Below are 20,441 nucleotides of genomic sequence, written 5' to 3' on the forward strand. Positions count from 1 at the left end.
TGACTACCCCTCAAAATAATCGTCATATTTCAGAGTACTACAACTGGAGCATCAAGTTGAACCTTCTGTATAAAAACCTGACGAGAGTAAATCAATATGATTTTTTTTTTTTTTTTGCATTTACAAAAACTCGCTACAAGCTTGCGTTACTTCCAAAATGTCAGTCTTTTGAATGGTGGCATTTTTTGAGTCACTTAACCCCTAACCCCCCTCCCCTATGGATATCTGACGCTCTCGAGATTTATTTTTTCTCGCCTTCCGGATGGCCACACCCCACCACGTAAATCGACAGGTAAGCATACCTTTAGTATCAGAGACACTCTCGAGCATCAAATCAATGTCTGACACGCACGAGTATACCCAAGTAACTTTTTTTTTACACTTATGAATATCAGTAGACACTTTCCGCACCACTGAAGTTGAATATTGCATAATATTTTCCTCTTCTTATAACTTAAACTACAAAATCCTCTATGACGCCCCAAATATTCTATTAGGGAATTCATACTTGACATTTTTTAATTCTGGACTAAATATGTTCAAAGTACTTAATGAATCACGTGTTTTTTTTTTTTTTAACTTGATCATCCATGAATGACCATCTTTAAATTATCCATTTTAAAATTTTATTTTAAATATGTATTACAGATTACTACGTACAAGCAATGGCGATATATGGTGGAAAAGTATTTGAAAGAAGAAAAACATCTAGTCGTCCATCCTCGTCTTTTCCTATATTCAACGAAATGCTGATGTTTGATGTTCCCATTTCAAAGCTGGACTACGTCGTTTTATTGTTGGCAGTTCGCACCATTTCTCCCGCAATGGATTCTGACAAAGAAACCCAAATGAAAACTATGAAAGAGTCCTGCGTCGGCAAAGTTGTCATTGGATCATGTAGTAGAAAAAATACACTAAATCACTGGAATGCAATGAGAAATTCTCCAAGAAGACAAGTAATACAGTGGCATGAATTGCGCTGATTAAGAATACTCTGGCATTATTATTTATCCATTTTCCTAAGAGGCATGGGATACTTTATTTTCTAAGCTATTCAAGTTTTTGATTCATTGACAAAAATGTACTAAGCGAATTTCCTCTGAGTAAATAAATTTTAAGCTTATTACATACTTATCACATAAATTGAATCCCAAGCGCAAGGGTTAGGCTTTGCTTCACCTATGTATATGGCGTTATCTCATTCAAATCATACATCATTTTAAAAAACAGCCCATTACATTATCGAAGTTGCATTGTTAGAAAACAAAAACTGCAGTAAATTTGCACCCCAGGGTTTTGCGATTGACCAATGAGATTTCATTCTCATAAGCTCCCAAGTTTAGATTCTGTAAAATATTTTATTTTAAAAACAATTTTATCGGGTTTCAAACAGTAAATGCTAGTGTTTCAATTTTCATTAAGTTATTAGGGTAGTTGATTAAACTTACTTGAAAAAAAATCAACATTGCATCATTTTTACTGACAGCAATCTAACGAATCAGTTCAAAAAAAAGGGGGGGGGGGGCGGGGAATAGGCTGATACATAATAACTAAATGGCATAGCGAAACAAATTTGAAATTTTCTGACATGAAACTGATTCTATGTAAATAAAACGTGCTTAATTCACCAATCAAGTTTAATTTTGTAGGAGACCCGCTTCTAACATGAATAATGCACTCTGATTTAGTGGCATAACAAGAGGTATGGGGGGGGGGGAGGCAATGGGCCTGAGCCCACTAGAACGCTGAGTTGAAGGTCTTCCATTTCTTTTTTTGCTCAAAAGGAGAAAAGATCCTGTCTTGGGAAAACAAAATCTGAGGAAAAATCTGAAGTATATTTAAAAGAAATCTTTAAAATAAAGTTTCCAAATAGTTGCAAATTATTGGTCAGTTAATCACGTTCTTCCTCTCTTTTATTTCTTCCATTCTCCCTCCTCCCCCCTCTGTTTCTAGTCCGCTTAAAATAAGAAAATCTTCAAAATGTCAAGCCCCCTAAGGCCTCTCCGCATCCAAAATCATTACAAAGCTTCTCAAATTTGATTTTTAGGTCTTCAAGTTCGTAAAATTTCCGGAGGAAAGCTCCCGCGAACACCTTGACCTCTATAAATATCTCAAACATAGCTAGTCTAAAATTGCATATTTGGAGCTTAAATTTCAAAATGATTTCTGAACTTCTGTCATTGCGAAACACGATCTACAATTACGATTTTAAGTCGTTACATCAATGTGAAAAAAATTCGTGAGATAAAACCTCCGAACTTTTCCTCACCTAAAACGTCACCAAAAACTAAAGTGCGTTTTTAGAACAAAAATTTCGAAATTTTTCCCGAGGAGAACGCCCGGCCACCCCCATTTCTACTTGCTCATATTCGGGTAATGATCGATCCCTTCCTAAAGCAGAAGTTGCATCTGTTCTCTCAAAATATAAACAAATGTGTATGTATTATATGTTTAATAAAACTGATGGGAAAGCAAGCTTAGACATGTCCTCACTCCAGCTTTTGGTCTCCCAATGCGGGATTATTTTTTTGTTGTGCCACTCCATTTTTTAAATAGCTAACTTTTCTGCTGCTTCGGACTTCTTGAAGTAAAGATAAAAATGAGTCAAATAATACAAAATTTAACTTTTTATACGGGCCCCAGGTCTCCCAACTAATATGTAGGCAAAAATCTCCATTGAAAACTATTACTGACACAAAAAACTTCACATTTGTACTACCAAAACTCAAATAGATATTCCGTTTCGAAGTTTTAAGGGACCATACAGAAGATGAGATTCAAACTTATCGCCCTTTCAGAAGAATGACAGGGCGTCATAGTAAGAAAAACAGGGTACTTATATTTTTCATTGCTATTCAAAAATAAATGCAAATGTTATGCTGTGATATATACGCAAAAATACACTACAAAACCTCGAACAATTTGAAGAACCACATACACATAATTTTAAACACTTGTTAACAGCTATATTTTCCCCAAAAAGGTGTTATTGATAGCGAGTGAAAAGTCGTGTAAGTAAGTGACAAAAGGCCGCGTTTCATATCTCGGTGAATATTGGTCGTACTAATTTCAAACTTTTTGTGTTGGAATTACTTTTCAAAGGAGATTATTTACCTAAACATAAGTGAGGGGACCTGGTGCCTGTATAAAAAGTTAAATTTTGTATTTTGAGACTCGTTTTAATTCAAACTTTCAATATCTTAACTCGGCATCTGATTTTGAATGTTTTTGCAGTTGGAAGTATACATCTAGGACTAACGGTTGCGAAGATCAAGGTCTTGCAAGTTAAAACGGAACACCAGGTATACATAACTGGATGTTTATATAGGACATAACTATGCATAATTTACCCTCACTGGACAGTGAATTAGTAATCCAAGAACACTATTTTATTGAACCACCTTTTGCATGGATAACTGCTCTGATTCGTTTGGGCGTCGAGTCTACAAGCTTCTATGGAGTACATTTACATCTAGAAAATACCATGTATTGGCTATGCAGCTTTTTAGATTTTGTAAATTAGATGGAAGAGGGGACACCTGCTGGATGAAGTATCCGTTGCCATCAGGATAAAATGCAGCATTGCAGAGTGCACTTGATCTATTAGAATATCTAGGCATGGCTGTTTGTTTACCCTCGAAGAACAACAGGACACCACTTCTATGCAGGTGTATGTTCTGTATACATATTCAGTATTTTTGTCAAATTTGGGATAGCAGTCCTTTGATGTTCAGGAATTCACATGGGGGGAGGCGAGGTTTGTTCCCTCCAGAGGCAAAAACCCATAGGGGTTTTCCTTTTACAAATCCACAGTTCACGTCGGATCTATGGGAAATTTGAAACAAAGGTCCTTTGATTCACAGGAATTCATATAAGGATTTTCTCGTCCCCTATGGGGAGCCACAACCTCCTTAGCGGGGTTGCAAGTCCTACGTCAGCTGTGAAGTGAATAGAAATACTACTAAAATAGCAGGGACGCTGCAAAATGCCCATGAATGAATAAATGCTTTTGTTGTAGAAAATCTAACGGAAGTAAAAGTGCTGAAATACGGAAATTCAACTCGAAAAATACAAATGTGATGGCCAGCAACAGGCTCTAGGACCAACTAGGCTGGTCCTAGTCAGTTTATAAGTCCCCAATGAAGATCAATGGCCCTCTTAAAGCTATCCACCCCCTTGCTTATTAGCGCCTCTTCCGGCATGCTGTTCCAAGTGCCCACGACCCTACTAAAGTAATTTTTCCTGATTTCCAGGTTATCCTGAGATTTGAATAGCTTAAAACAATGACCCCTCGTCCTGTTTTCCGTGCAAAAATTTAACCCGTTAACATCTTTCATTTCGATAAATTTAAACAACTGAATCATGTACCCTCTGACTCTCCTTTGCTCCACGCTATACATGTTAAGCCTATTAAGTCTGGTGTCATAATCCAAATCTGAAAGTCTCCTTACTAATCTAGTTATCCTTTGAACCCTTTCCAATACAAAAATATCTTTCTTCAGATAAGCAGACCAAAACTAAACAGCATACTCCAAATAAGGTCTTACCAAGCTCCTATATAAAAGCAGAAGAACCTTCTTAGATTTGTTTGAAATAGATCTATTGATAAATCCAAGCATTCTGTTAGCTTTGTTACTTGCAATGTTGCACTGTTGACTTAATTTGAAACCCTGTTTTATTAAGATACCCAGATCAAAAAGATTTCTGTCTGACTAATGACTGAACCCTGTAATTAATAACTCTCATGCTTATTTCCATGACCAAAGTGTAGCACTTGACATTTCCCCACATTAACTGCCATCAAGGACGTAACCAAGGGAGGAGGCTGTCCGTGGGGTCTGGACCCCCCACCCCCCCTTCCTGAAAGACCACCGTCTGGTTTTTGTCAGTTGTTGCACCTCACGTTAACAAAGATTTTTCAAAAGAGAAAAATTTTATGAAACCTAGTTTTTTCCCCTTAAATATTCCCATTAATCAGCAATTTTCCCGCATCCGTGTCAATTCAGAACACGAGAACCTCATGAAACTGCAGTTTCCTTTTGCCGACTGTCTTTTGCTGTGTCGCGTCCTCCGCTCAAAAATGATGAATTTCCGTTTCTTCTTTCAACTCAGCTGGGTTGTGACGTTGAAATTCAGCCCCTTTCCCTTCATCCACCAGATTGCCACCGGCAAAGTAATTGAAAACAAACATTTATTGTCACTTTCGCCGTACCCCAGTCTCATTGGCGTGGTTAGGTGCCTAGAGGCACTAATAATTAGTAGTTTAGACCACCGCAAGTTACTTAATAAACCTCACGATACAAATTCTTTCAATGAAATGACAAGGTTGTGAAATGTACCGTCTTATAATCATAATAACTAAATCAATGAAAATTAACTAAAAAGTGTAAAATAAAAAATTATTAAATAAAAACAAAAAAAACCCGACTGCGTAAAAACCAAAATACTAAAAAGAAAAATGTATAAGCCCAGTAGTTCAGAATGTAATAAGTACTACTGAATAACTACACCGTTGAAATTGTTTTATAACCGTACACAGATAAGACAAATCACAGATTCAAAAGCAGAATAGAAGAATCAATAGTTGGGGCACATTCCTTTCTGATTCAAGGAACCCCGTAAAATTTGAATGGGCCCCGACTGTTGATCCTTCTATTCTGCTTTTGAATCTGTGATTTGTCTTATCTGTGTACGGTTATAAAACAATTTCAATGGTGTAGTTATTCAGTAGTACTTATTACATTCTAAACTACTGGGCTTACACATATTTCTTTTCAGTTTTTACACAGTCGGGTTTTTTGTTTTTATTTAATAGTTTTTTATTAGTTTAAGATATCATTGAGAAACTTCTCTCTCCTTTCTGAGAAACAAACTAGATTTTTTTATGGATGTTTTTCTACCCAATATGACCATAAAACATATTAAATGCCCAAAAAAGAATTTTTGTTTGAAGGTAAAATAAGTGAATAAATAAAATTTGTAGTTGGTGCAAACAAAATTACTTTTTGCTGTATCAAAATTTTATGAAGCGAAGAATGAAATTGAAAATTATTCGAATATTTTACTCGGATCAGTTTATGAAATTGCAAGTTTGGCCATATTAACACATGTAATTTAAAAGTAATTATTTGAAATTCGTACTTTTAAATTTTACTGAATTGTGAGTCTATGGTCCCAAGAGAAGAGCCGTTAGTCATGTTTAACTGAAGGAAAAATCTTTCTTCAATGTTGTTCAGTTTTTCAAGTAAAGCATATTTGTATTTGCGTCATTGGAATAAATGTTCTGATTGTTATTTACCGCCTTTGTATTGAGGAATTATTTAGTAAGCATCTGTGCATCCATCATTAGTAAATTGCGAAGGTAGCATTAAACGTAACAAAAACAGACATGTGCATTTAACTATAAATTAATAGGAGAAAATTACTGCGTTACAATCAAATAATTTAAAAAAGGTGAATGCGATGTAAATTTTCTTGTGTTTTTCACTTCTATATTAGTTTTTTTTTCTTTTTTTTAACTCTTAATTTCTTCAAGTTAAAATTACTTGCTATTTCTTGCACTAGAATCTATTTTACTAACATCACATAAAAGAACGGAAAAAAAAAGGCAATACCTACGTTTATAAAATATATGCTTTCAAAAATACAGGATGATTCCAAAACTGCTCCTAGAATGGAAGTTATACTAATTTAAAAAAGAAAGAATCAGAAGTGTTATTATTGTTATATTAATTTTGGAACATTGATTTAAATCATTACTGGATTTTTAACCACAATTATTCTAAGAGTTTTTACAAAAGATTGTCTTTAGACTTCGAAACATCAGATGACTGAGGAGCAAAAAATTTGCAATGAGGCTATAAGAAACCTATATGTTTTGCTTCCAAAAATGGGCTAGCTTTATGCATACATATTGTTGAAAATGTATCTAATTTGATGCTACTGTACTATCACAAACGAGACGAAGACTACCTTAACGATCAAAATTTGACATTTGACTCCAAATTATGAAATTTTCTAGTCTAACACTTGCTTTCTGCTAGTAAAGACAGTAAAGTAACCAGGTTATAATCAAATTTCGTCATGATAATTCGTAACATAGCATATTGCCATTTTCCCTCTAGTTGTTTACAATTATTTTTTTAATTTGAAAAAGATTGATTTGTACGGAAGTTGTTTTATATTAGCAGAATAAACAGAACTCGTGTTTGGTGGTGAGATAGGTGGGTGCAATGCCTCCTCTTGAATTTTTTAAATGAAGCATCAAATTGAAAACATCAGAGGAAAATTGCCAATAATGTTCAAATCATTTATGACCTTATAAAAAACATTTATAAAAAGCAATCATTTACATTTTTTCCAAAATGTTGTTAAAATAAAAATACATAGATGCTTAATTTCATTCGTTATACATTCCATTACTCTCCAGGTAAAAGATCTCTCAGGTATTCGTTTGGCTTGACAAAATTAAACCCCTAGTGCAGTTTTGCATCGCAGAGAGCTCAAGTGTCTTCATCTGGTGGAAACTCTGCGTCAAAATTTCTGTGCCAGTCACATCCGTGACTTAATGGTAGCATATGAAAGACTAGATGCCATATCGGTGGTTCACACTAGGTCCGGAAAGGCTAAAGCTTCTAACAAAGCTCCATTAGAAAGAAAAAAAAAATACCATAACAGATCCTAAGATAGCTCATTTTACCAATTTGTTGCAAAAAAATAACAACGATAAAAAAATGGCAATACGCTTTTTTTTAAAAAATGATTGTAGCAAAGGAAGTCTCCATCCCTCAAAGAGAGTTTGTTCAAGCTTTTAAATGATGGTTAGAAATCATAATTAGAAAACGGATAAAATTAGAAATTTCATTCAATTTCATATTGTCAAGAGAATGTTATAAACGTAAATAAATAAAGAACTAGTTCAAGATTTTTAAATGAAACCTAATATTTTCGTCGAGAGAGTGGTTGAATTTTGCCAGAAATCTTGTTCAAATCAAACAGGTTGGCGGAATTACGTTATATAGCATTCATACAGTTATGCATTCGACTCGATAGATATAGATTTCTTTATTTTTTCAAATTAAATGACTTGTACATATTTTGTTGAAATATATTACAAATCTTTAATATTTTATTAAATTATCACCTGCACTTTCCAAGTAATCCCTAGAACAGTTTTCGTTTTCCAATTTTCTTTTATTGTGAGCTTTTTATTAATAGGAATTATATCGCTCATTTTCAAAGCATCAGCACAGAGGAAGCTTATGTGATGGAATATTTCTATCCTCGTTCGGAAACTTAGTATGGGATAACTTTTAGTTAAATGTCAATTCTATAAACTGACAATAATTTCTTTGCCACTTACTATAAAATTTTTGTTAACTAATTCTTACTGATTGCTCTATCAATTTGAATTATTTAATTAATTTCAGTTAATTATCATATTTTCATAATTAGTTTTAATTGGATTTATTTTTTTAACGTAAATATGAGCTGCTAATTCTGCTTTAGCATGCCTCCTCTTATTTAGTTTGTGCAACTTTGGACCCTCCCCCCCCCACCTTTACAAAATTCTATCTAAGTGCCCGCTGCCATACCCCATTTATCCCCTGACTTAGTAATATAATCTAAATCCTCTTGCAGCTGTTCAAGTGATCAGTGAAGCATTTTATTATACAACATACTGTACATACCAAACTTTTTTTTTTTTTAATGCATCTGAACATTTCATGTTTATGAAAACTGCTTTTTTTTAAATACAGTAAAAGTTCAGTTCTATATGCAAAAAACGGCAATGCATGGTTAAGAAATAGTTTTAAACAGTTTGAAGGGTGTTTATCAGCATCTAAAAAAGTTGGGTATGTTTATAAAATATCGTTTCCATACCCTTTTCTACAACGTGAAATTTTGGCTTACACAAGCGGTCCTGGAACACATCCCTCCTTTAAGTCGGGACTCGGCTGTATTATTAAATGCAAAAACCTATACAAATTACTGATACAAAAATGGTACAATAAATAATACAAAATAAATGAAGCGAGCAAATAACATAAAAAACATATTTAATTAAAAATTGCACAGGGATAGGAAGTTTTATATATTACAGATGCACATAAATCAAAGTTTATAATTATGCAAATGATACAATAATGCCAATGTGGCAAATTTAGCTCTTCTCAAAGAAGAGAACTCGTACATATTTTTACGAGATAAAGTTAAAAAGCCTTTTCGTCCGTCCATTAGCTGACATGAAATGAGAGGATCGTCGTCTAAAGTGGAGCGCAACCTTAACTCATCAGGTTGCAATTTTATGCTGATGAATCTCTGGAAAAACAAAAAGCACATAGGGTAAGAGCTCAATTAGTCAGCCATTTAAGACAGCGGCAGCTGTTTTTTGTTAACCTTAAATTGCAGCAATCAAGACAACAACAAAAACAATGCAAGACTTTAGTTTGATAATGATTCACTAAATTGTTTCAGAAATAAAAACATTTTTATTATAAAATCTAGCCTATTGTTAACATGAGAAAAATGCTCCAGTAGTCGGCCATAGAAATCCAGTGCTCGGCCATGTATGAGTCCAGTAGTCAGCCGTTTCATTCTCATTACTCTTATGGGGTATTAGTGAATAAATTTAGACAAAATTTAATGCGAAACTTACAGCACAGCATTGTACTTTCAAAATTAATTATTTCAATAATTATTTCTTGATGTCTACGTAACATTTATGTTTATATTATTTTTCAATTTGCAACCAGTTTGGATATGCATCACATGCATTTATTTTTCATTATTTATCTTCTACATAACGTACTAAAGTAGTATCATATGCTGCAGAAATTGAAATTAAAAAATGGAAAAGACCCGGGTTTTCGGGGAAAGAAATTTTGAAAACCTGAGAACATGGATCCCCCCCCCACCCGTTGCGAAAGATTTCTGTATTAACTGTGTATGCTAAGGTAAGGACTGAATAAAATAGTTGATAGAATTCATGATCGATATGATTGACACTTGACTGGTCCATGGTCATTAGAACAAAACTTTAACATGTGGAACAAAAAATTAAAATTGTGGTTTTGGAAACGATTTCCCCTCAAAACAAAGCAAGTAAAAATATGTTCAAAAAGCACTTAAAAGATTAAAATTTGGAAATCATTGGCACATCTAAAACGAAATTTCTCATAAAAAAAATGTAATTTTGTTCTGAACGAACTGGATTAGGACAAATTATGTTGGTAGATCTGCATTTTCAAAGTTTTTTTTTAAGGGGGAGGGCGGGGGTAGTAAAATTCAATGCATTTTTATGGGAAATAATAATTGAAATATAAGCAGAAATACGTGAAATACACCGCCAACTCAGTCATTTCCAGCCGAGGACTGCAGTTTCGTGCTTATTAGCACTCATCAGCCCGGCATAGGAAAGTGACTGAGCTGGAGATGGAAAACCTCTTAAGGAAGCCAAGGAGTGCGAAACAAACTGGTAGCTCCCCTCCCTGATTGTCCAAATGACGGGCCTGTATGTGGATGAATTGAAATTGAGAAACGGGGGATGTGTGTCATGAAAATAATCTTTCAGTTTTCAACAACATTAGTAAACAATGAATAGACTAGAATGGAGAGGGTAGCAATGTAATACAACTTTGAAACCAACTTTAAAACAAGTTTAGCATACTTTTAAACAAGAAGAAAATTTTGATTTCCTTGTGAAGAACCTAATGTATTACATATTTGGTTAGAAAAAGGACAGACTGGGATCCCTAAAAAAAGTTCCCCAAAGTAAACAGTCTGCTTTATGCAAACTTAGCTACCACTATCAATAAATGAAATGAATGCAAGCCCATCACTAACATGCACTACTTGTGTACTCTTTGAGACAAGCACATTTCTTCAACTTTACAAGTGCACACAAATGATGCATATCACTTTAAGATAAAAAGAGGCCCAATCCACCTTACTGCTAATTGGACCATCAGCTTCTTTGATGTTCATAGCTGACTTTTCAGAATTTCTGGATTTTTAGGCTATTTACCATTTGCATAAACAAATTTATTATTGTAATTTTTGTAGTACTAAAATTTTTCCTGCATTTTAGTAAATAATTGCTGAATTATTAACTAGGCACACTTAAAATGATTTCATGAAAAAAAAAAAAAAAAAAAAAAGAAGAAAACTTATCGCCAGAGCTTTAAAAAGAAATTACTATTGATGTTCTGAAAAAAATTAAAAGCTTTTACAAAAATTATAAATAAAGAAAATTATAATAAAGATTAAAGAAACATATTCTCCAAACCCTTTGATATACTCTCAGATATTTCATATCCAGAGGCAATTTTCCACATAGAAGAAGTTTTCCAGGTTTTTCCACAAGAAGCAAAAAATTTAGATCCTTTGAATTTTGCGAGTCTTGTAATCATGAACGTATTCCCCTATTAGGACATTAAAATAACTGATATTTGAAAGTTTGAGTTCCACCCATGGAAAGATTTTCAAATCAAGTGATAAATGTCTCAGTTTAAAGATGAGAGGAATGGGATGGGAATACTGTGTACAATGAGACTTTGATGGCTGGTTTTACAATGGTGAGTTAAGGAATCAGCTCTAAGTAGAGATGACAAAGATAAAAGGTTGGGTGTACTCAGGGGTTTTACTGTACTCACTTCATGACATAGTTAAGGTTAAAACTAAAATCCTGGGAGGAGGAGAAGAGGGGGGGGGGGGAGGGCTTCATGCATATAACAAAGTTTGGGCGTTTTCAAGCTATTATGCTTCAAATATTTCACAATGGTTTTATGTTTGCTATAGCAGTAACATTGTAAGATTTTAAGAAATAATTCAATGCATTAGCATTTTAGTTAAAAAAAAGACTAAGAAATTTATCTGAGAAAAGCAAAATGATTAACTAAAAAATACCAAACATGTAAGAAATAATTACCTCTTTGTATTTTTCCATAATGGGAAAAACTTTCCCAAGTAATATCTTGTTTCGTATTTCTTCATCTTTATCCTAGAGAAGGATTACATATTTTAGCTACAAAAATGAGATGCATCACAAAAATTGTTTTTGCCACTGTACAGTTAGTCAAATAACAAGATTATCCCATAGAAAATTCCAGCATTATGTGATAGACATTAATTAAAAAAATTAATAATATTAAATAGATAAAAAGTTCTACAAGAGACAAGAAATTGTTTTCTGTTGCAATGGACCACATTCTTTGTTACAGGTGGAATTCAAGTAAAGTGCAAACGCGGAAATGATGTGCCTGCCCATTTGTGACGTAGGCACAGGCTCGTGCTGGCACACCGGGACGAATCCTGGTGCGCCCCTTTTTTTACGGCGCCACTTTCCTCAATTAATGTAAAATTCTATCGAAACTAGTTCGAAACAAAATTATTTAAGAAAGTGTTTATGTGTCGTACAAAAACTCAGCCATAGCGACAGATAAAATATTAAAACCTTGCACCATTCAAGTAGAATATAGACAAAGGGGGAAAACGATCTCTTCAGTTACTGAAGTGCCTGCATAAAGATACTGGTTTTCCATTCTCAATAATAAGACAGTAAATTACCCTCTGCCATTCATCTCTGTTTACACCTGATCACCATCCCTCCTTTTCCCCTGGAGTAACCAAATGGTTTCTATTTTCTATTTAAATGTTCGTTAATAAGAGTTGGTTGATATAAGGCACTGATGAAGTCAAGGAGGGAACAAAGCAATGGTCACTCTGTTTGAAACGTTTCAATGCCGCCTTCAGACATTTATCGGCGCCCTGGAGCCACGGGCCGACTGAAGAGAGGGGGGGGAGGGGCGAGAGGGGCAATCGCACCACGTGCTGAGATCTGAGAGAGCGTCATAAACTAAACTTTTTCTGCAAAAATATTATTTTTTAAATTGTATTCTTTTTGAAAAATGTTTTTTAGAATAATTATATTTAATTCCTGTGTTAATAGTTGCACGTGTTTTACCACTCTTTGCGAAAATGGAGAGGGGGGTGGGGGTGGCAGCACCTAAAAGTGCTCGACCTGGACGCCGTCTGAAGAAGTGCAATCACCCTGGGCGCCAGTTATGAGAGACAGGGCGCTATAAACTAAGCTATCGCTCCGTTATAGTTTTTTAAACTTTTTTCTTAAAAAAGCTTTTAAAAAGCAAATATATTATTTTTCCCTGTCTTTTATGGTACACATAGACTTCGGATAACATGTTCAATTATCATATGAAAATGTTCGGTATTTTCCCACCTCACTGCGTGAGGGAAGGGGGCGCCAGAAGATGGTTGCCCCAGAAGTCATCATTTCTTTGGTAGACAAGATTACATACCCCCTTGGAAGGTGCACTGCACAGATTGGAAAACACGGCCTTACATATATACTGATGGCTCAAAACAAGAGTCTAGGGTGCTAATTTACATTGGAGAATGATTCAGGGCATGTACTGATCTGGAGGGAACAGCGCTCTAGAGACCATCAATCCAACCCTGTTGAAAGACACAGTTATTGAGGTGGTGGAATCATGGTTTGGGCAGGGATCTCGCTCGGTGGTCACACTGATCTGCATGTGCTCCATGGAGGAACTCTGACTGGTCTGAGATATGGGGATGAGAGCCTTGATTCATATGTTCGCCCATATGCTGGTGCTATTGGTAATGACATCATTCTGATGGATGGTAATGCACGACTTCACCGAGCTCGGATTGTTGAGGAGTATCTTGAAGATCACGGTTTGGAACGAATGGAAAATGGTCAGCTCGATCTCCGGACCTGAATCCGATAGAACATCTTTGCGAGTGTTGACAGGTTGCTGCTTTAAATCCTCCTCCAAGGTCTTTACATGAGCTGGAACAAAGCTTACTCTGTGTCTGGTCTTCGCTTTTTATTCCAGTGTCAGAAAATTTAATAAACAGCATGAAAAATCGGTGCCGCCAATGCAATTATGTCAGGAGGTGGGGGGGGGGGGGGGGGGACATTCCTTATTAGAACCTATTTTTGTATTGTTTATATAACATTTTACTACATAACACTGATGTTCTGTTTTCTTCAAGAATGGACTTTTCTGCAAAGATTGCTTTCTTAGCTATAAATAGTTTTTTCAATACACTTATACAAATTTCTACGACGCATTTAATAAAAACTATTTAATGCACATATCCTTTAAATTTTTTTGTTTCTGCATTCATTCATTTGCAAATTAGATGCAAAAAACCGGTTGTACCTTAACTTTTTGAGGCCAGTGTATTACAGCTGTGTATGCCTCACTGACAAAATGATGAATCATAATAAAGCAGTAAGATAGAAGATATGAAATACAAACTATCATAAGTATGTATGCAAATAAATTGCTTTCAATTACTGAGTGAAACCAAGAATGTAGTTAGAAACAAATGTCGTAATTGAACTAAACTTGAAACATAACTTATATTCTTATTCAATAATTTACTATTTTGTCCTTACTAAGTAAGAAATTTCATCAGTGATACTCACATTCACGATGTCTTCAACTGCAGCAGCAGAAGCAGAATTTACACGTTTTGGAGAATCGTCTCTATTAATCAATGGCAGTTCAAAGAAACTTTTAAATTCATCTGGTGTGAGTTGAGTCAAAATCTCCTACATTAAAAACCAGAGTGTCAACAATTTAAATCATAATTTAAAACATGATTTTTAAAAAAATATCATCAATTTAAATCATTTTTAAACTTATATTCTAGAAAGCCTCTTGAAAATGCTCACTAGTTCACCTAACGATTTTATTCTTAAGGTTTTTCCTTATGTGACCATTTTTATCTTTTCAAATTCTCTCTCCTTACACATTCTGAAAATTTCTATTTTTAGTCAGTGGTCTGTGGATACTTTCAAACTAGTCACTACTTTTTATTAGTAGTGAGTGTTCAGTACTTTTTTAAAATTGAAACAATAATGAAATCTCAGGCACTACACCAGGGCCCCCTCCCCTAGAGCAATGGTGCATCCCCCCAAATACCATATCCCCCAAGAATGAGAGCTGCACAGAAAAGGGAAAAATACCCCTGAAAACACTTTCTTAAAAATTTCAATGTTGCCTTCTGTGACATGATTCCTCTTGGTGGGCACCCCCGGCTACACTAAAAGGTGGATGCAAAGAAAAGCCCAGGCAAATGAGGCCTGTTGCTATAGTGTGCATAAATAATTGTACAAAAAGAAAAAAGAAACTTTAAATTATTATTGCTTCATGAGTTCAGTAAAAAATTGAAAGCATGAAACACATAAATACTTATAAATTAAAAAAAATATCTACTAAATGAAAAGATTGAAGTGACTAAGCTTTTTCAAAATGAACAAATTGGAAATTTGTTCTGAAATATACAATATATAAAGAACGAATATTGTATTTTGTGAAAAAACTTGCATTGAAATAGAATTTTTTATTTTTAGCAGTAAATTTGAGGCAGTGAGAAGCAAAGGGATGTAAGTGGACATTTCCCAGTTTTGAGTAAAATGACTATAAAGACAGCATCCTAGGTAGGCTTTCACTGAATTTTTTTTCTAAATCATACTGTATAGCAGCAACCAACAGGGATACTAGTACCATCTCTTGCCCCAAGACAGAGGAGAGGTTCACCTACCATGTTTACTGGTTATCACTAAATTTTTAATTTTGACACTTATATCCCTTTGCTTCTCACTGCCTCAACGGTGCCTTCAAAAAACGTGGACAATTTTCAACTTTTTTTATGGGGCAAAGTGAAAAATAAAACTTACAATATTTTACCAGAAATATATCAAATATGCAGGAACAGTTGACCATCGGTGTTTCAAACCAGCTTGAAATTTGCCTCCTATTCTTTCCAGAATTCCCATTCTCATTAAAATCTTCAAAATCCCCGATAGTTCCCGTCTAACCTGGTATGTTGACGCTCTTTAATGTGGCGTAAACATTTCATCTAGTCAGCAATCACACTTAACCAGTGATTCAGATTCAAGACAATTTAAGAGCGCACATAATTTTCATTTATGCATGTAAAGTTTGCAAAAAAAAAAAAAAAATGCAAGAAAAAAACCAAAGGATGATCGAAAATAGCAAGTGAAAAATAAAGACGAAAGGCGATCAATTCGAAAAATTAGCGAGAATAGTGAGCAACTCTGCGGTCTGCAATGCAGTGAGTTTAAAATAACAGAGCTACCTAAAGAATGTCAAATGGCTAGAGTCTAAAAGCCACTCCTCCAAAAGCATGTTGCAAACATAACAAGCCCATGATGGAAAATCGAGAGAATATCGATGTAAATTCGTGGTTATGGAAAGGTCCAGAAATTAAAGCATATTTTTCAAACACTCATTTTTTTTCCTTTTTTAGTAAAAACTGAAGGAAAATCATTGAATTTCTTTCCGTCCAGACCTCCATCTCGGAATTTTTTTCAAGACGGTAATCCGTCCTGAGACAGAAGGTCTTGCACCTATGGCTTCAACATATAAAAAGTGTTTTCCATTATCACCTACATATGAATCCAAAATAGGTCAGCCTGAGAGTTTTGAATTCTCAGTTCAATTTTAGGCTGTATTCTTTCCTTTTAACTGCAATCCACAATTTGATTCATCTCACTCAATTTATTCTGACATTTACCATATCAAACTGCAAATGTGGATATTCTTATGCATTGCAAATTAAACAAGCTCTCAATATTTTTTTGAACATACAACACACATACATGCATAAATCCATGCATATTATACATGCATAAATCCATGCATATTGAAATGAAATGAAATGAAGGAGAAGGGGGGCTCAGCAGAGCCAAGCACTGCGACCAGAGGTCTATTGTACTAAACCCCAAACAAAAATCTTAAAAAAGACCAGTAGCTGTAGCAAAGATTAGCAAGCATTTAATGGGAATATCATAGATTTCCCAAGGATCAAGTAAGTGGAGGCCAAGGTGTTCAAACCTATAGGCAGAAAAGGTATCACAATCACACAGAATATGTGCAACAGTTTCCTCATGAAAGCGACAGCCTCTACAAATTGGGTCATCAGTGATGCCCATAATAGTAAGATGCCGCTTCAAGGTACAGTGACCAGTAAGGATGCCAATAGCTCTTCTGACGCTGTTGCGGTTCAGACTTAAGAGCTCCTTTGCCCTAATACTAGGGCAAGCTCTATTAAGTTCTTTTTCCTGCCACTGTCCATCAAGGTTGCGCCGGTTATTATACTGTTTTTTACCAAAAATATCAAAAACAGCAGTTCTACTAAGATTTTTCGAAATCCCAATTGCTGGCTCAGGGCCAAAAAAAGGGATATCAGAACCTTTCCGAGCAAGATAGTCGGCCTTTTCATTTCCCTGCACTCCAGAGTGTCCAGGTACCCAGCAAAGGGTAACCTTGTTCAGCTTTGCAAGATTGCAGGGCGAATTATAGCACTCCCAAACGATGTGGGATGTCATAACAACCTTCTTGAGTGCGTTTAAGGCAGCCTGACTATCAGAGCATATATGAACACAACGGCCTCTATAGCCACGACTCAGGCAAATACCACAACACACCAGGATAGCATAAATTTCAGCCTGAAAAACAGAAGTAAACTTGCCCAGAGGACAGGAATATTCAATACCATTACCGGGACAAAAAGCACCAGCCCCAGTCCTTTCATTCATCTTAGAACCATCGGTGTACCAGAGAGTGCAATCTTTACCATGAGGTAAGGTAACATCCCTCCACTCACTCCTAGAAGGAAAGATAACCTGATATGGCTTATCAAAAGCATACTCGCCAAGCATGTAGTCACTTGGCAGGCCAGAAAGAGGATGAGTAAGTACATCCTCATTAAAGTACTTCCAGGAAAGGTAACAAGAGTAGGCTTTCCATTGCTTTGAGCGTTTCAGCCTCTCCATACACAAGAAAGCTTCAGCTTCAATCCGAATATGGAGCGTACATAAACCTAAAAGTAGTTCCAGCGCAGCAGTAGGTGTTGTCCTAATACAGTCAGTCATGGCTATGCAGACTAACCTCTGCAGCTTGTTAAGCTCATTCTTAGCAATGTCAAGTTTAGTTCTTGACCACCAGACAATAGAGCCATACGTAATGATGCGACAGATAACCATCTTGTAGATCCAATGGATAACCCTGGGGCCGAGCCCCAGGTTCTACCAATAGCTCTCTTGTAAGACCAAAGGACTTTACTAGCCTTTGCCAAACAGTGGGTGAAGTGTTTCTTCCAGTTCATCTTGGAGTCAAAATAAATCCCAAGATACTTGACCTCGTCAGCGCAGCTGAGAGTTTGTCCGAAAAAAGTAATATTACTCACCTGGATTGCTCTTTTACATGTAAAAGCAACCATAGTGGTCTTAAGAGGATTTACAGCAAGGCCCTCAGAATGACACCATCTTTCCACACATAACACTTGATAAGATTGAGGAGACAGTGTCTAAGAACTTGCCTCTGGCCACAATGACCACATCATCAGCATAGCCACAGCAAAAAAGCCAGAAGAAGTAATGCTTTCAAGCAGCGAATCTACAACAAGACACCAAAGGATAGGTGAAAGAACACCACCCTGAGGACATCCAGCATTTGTGTGAACAGTTAAATCGACACCACTAAGAGAGGCATTGACAAACCTACATCGTAACAGATTTTCAATCCAATTAACAATAGTTACATCAATACCCCTACTGGCAAGGGCTCTCAAGATAGTAGTAACAGGGACTCTATCAAAGGCACCTTCAATATCAAGGAAGACAGCCAGAGCTAACTCCTTGTCCTTATAAGACTTCTCCAAAATAAAGGAGAGACTATATAAGGCAGTTTCAGTAGACCTGCCAGGCTGATAAGCATGCTGAGAAGGAGAGAGAGGGGAGACTTTCAACACTGTTTCCCTAATATGTTTCTCAACCAACTTCTCAAAAGCCTTCAATAAAAAGGAGGTGAGACTAATAGGTCTAAAAGACTTAGCCTCATAGAAGTTATCTTTTCCAACTTTTGGTATAAAGATAACCTTGGTATGCCTCCAAGCAGTTGGAACATGCTCGAAAGCAATGCAAGCTCTAAAAATCCTACAGAGTACAGGGGCAAGAACCTTAATACCCTTCTGAAGAAGGGCAGGAACGATGCCATCCATACCAGGAGTCTTGAAAGGCTTAAATGAGTTGCCCAAAGAACCCTTTCATAAGTGACAATGCTTCTAGCACAGTCCCATTTGCGCTTTGTACACCATTAGCCTAGCATAGAAATGAATAATGATACACAGATGATTTTTAAGTCATGCATCTTCCATCGTTTATTGTGTTCTTGATAAAAAAGACACTAAATGAAAGAAGTATGACATTTTATGTCAGCAGAGGACACTTATGACTCCTTATTCAAAGCTTTAGAAGAAAGGTATGAAAATGAGGAGATTAATAGTAGAAACGCATGTAAATTAAATTCACAAATACTCCAAAATTCATCAACAATCTTCTAAAGAACTCAGACATCCAGTTGACACTGCTAAAAATATTTAGGCCCTTAAAGTACTCAAATATGACAGAAATCATTTAAGTCATTTTTTAATTTTAATGTTGCTCGAATAGGTAAATTTCTGACTTTGATAAATTAGAGCACAACTTTCTAGAACTAGGTTAGGTAAATACTTTCTAAATTAGAGAATTAGAAATAACAAACAATAAAACTTAATGTGAAAATTTTTATTATTTTTTCGGTTTAGAATTTTAGTATAGCAATTGAAAACTATTTTTTTAAAACTAACTGTCCATTTTTCGGAGTATAAGATATTCAAAGTGAATAATAAGGAAAAACCTAAATAAAGCAACAGGGACTCGAAGAAATGTTCGTTATTTGGGAGTGTCTGTTAAGGGAAGTTTTACATACACTGGTGTGCAAAAATTAAGGACGAGACGATTTTTTCAATATAACTTTGTACAAAGGCTTTCCAAATCAACACATTTAATATCGTAAGATCCCCAACACGTAAGGACATGTGTAATGTAAGCAACACTTACTAAAAGAGAAATCAGAGGGATTAAAAGAACCTTTATTGAAAAAGTAGCATGGAGTGCAATGCGACTGAAGGTCGAAACATCCCTGTGATGGGTGTCCAGCAAGAAACATCCGGTCTTTAGTAGGGGATATGATCTCCCACGACTGCTAGGCAGGTTTCACAGCGTTTGCCCATGCTGGGAATGAGGGTGTCAATGAGTTGTTGAGGCATTGCTGCCCATTCGTCTTGCAGCGCCAATCGAAGCTCCTGAATCGTTACTGGTGGTAAGGTACGAGCTGCCAAGCATCTGTCTAGAAAATCCCATAAATGCTCGATGGGATTGAGATCCGGAGATCGTGCCGGCCAATCCATACGTTCAATATCCTCACTCTCTAAGAGCTGTTTGGCAGCTACTGTGCGATGACATGGTGCATTGTCATCCTTGAAAAGGAATTGCGGACCCATAGCGCCTCTAAAAAGACGCACATATGGAAGAAGAATCT

The 20,441-nt window shown here is 35.7% G+C and overlaps 2 protein-coding genes across 2 annotated transcripts in view; one reads left to right on the plus strand and one right to left on the minus strand.

Annotated features, from left to right (window-relative positions):
- LOC129219373 (synaptotagmin-C-like) overlaps positions 1 to 2,601 on the plus strand; it is an 85,802-nt gene extending 83,201 nt beyond the window's left edge. The window contains exon 7 of the mRNA XM_054853748.1: positions 649 to 2,601. Within this exon, the coding sequence (XP_054709723.1) occupies positions 649 to 983 (335 nt within the window). The 3' untranslated portion in view covers positions 984 to 2,601. The remainder of the gene's footprint in view (positions 1 to 648) is intronic.
- Positions 2,602 to 11,765: 9,164 nt separating this feature from the next.
- LOC129218502 (CREB-binding protein-like) overlaps positions 11,766 to 20,441 on the minus strand; it is a 53,740-nt gene continuing 45,064 nt past the window's right edge. Inside the window, exons 8-9 of the mRNA XM_054852788.1 lie at positions 14,477 to 14,602; positions 11,766 to 12,001 (exon numbers count right to left, since the gene is read on the minus strand). Coding sequence (XP_054708763.1) covers positions 11,897 to 12,001; positions 14,477 to 14,602 — 231 coding nt within the window. The 3' untranslated portion in view covers positions 11,766 to 11,896. The remainder of the gene's footprint in view (positions 12,002 to 14,476; positions 14,603 to 20,441) is intronic.

The sequence above is a fragment of the Uloborus diversus genome, chromosome 3, assembly GCF_026930045.1.
Source record: "Uloborus diversus isolate 005 chromosome 3, Udiv.v.3.1, whole genome shotgun sequence".
Taxonomy (NCBI): domain Eukaryota; kingdom Metazoa; phylum Arthropoda; class Arachnida; order Araneae; family Uloboridae; genus Uloborus; species Uloborus diversus.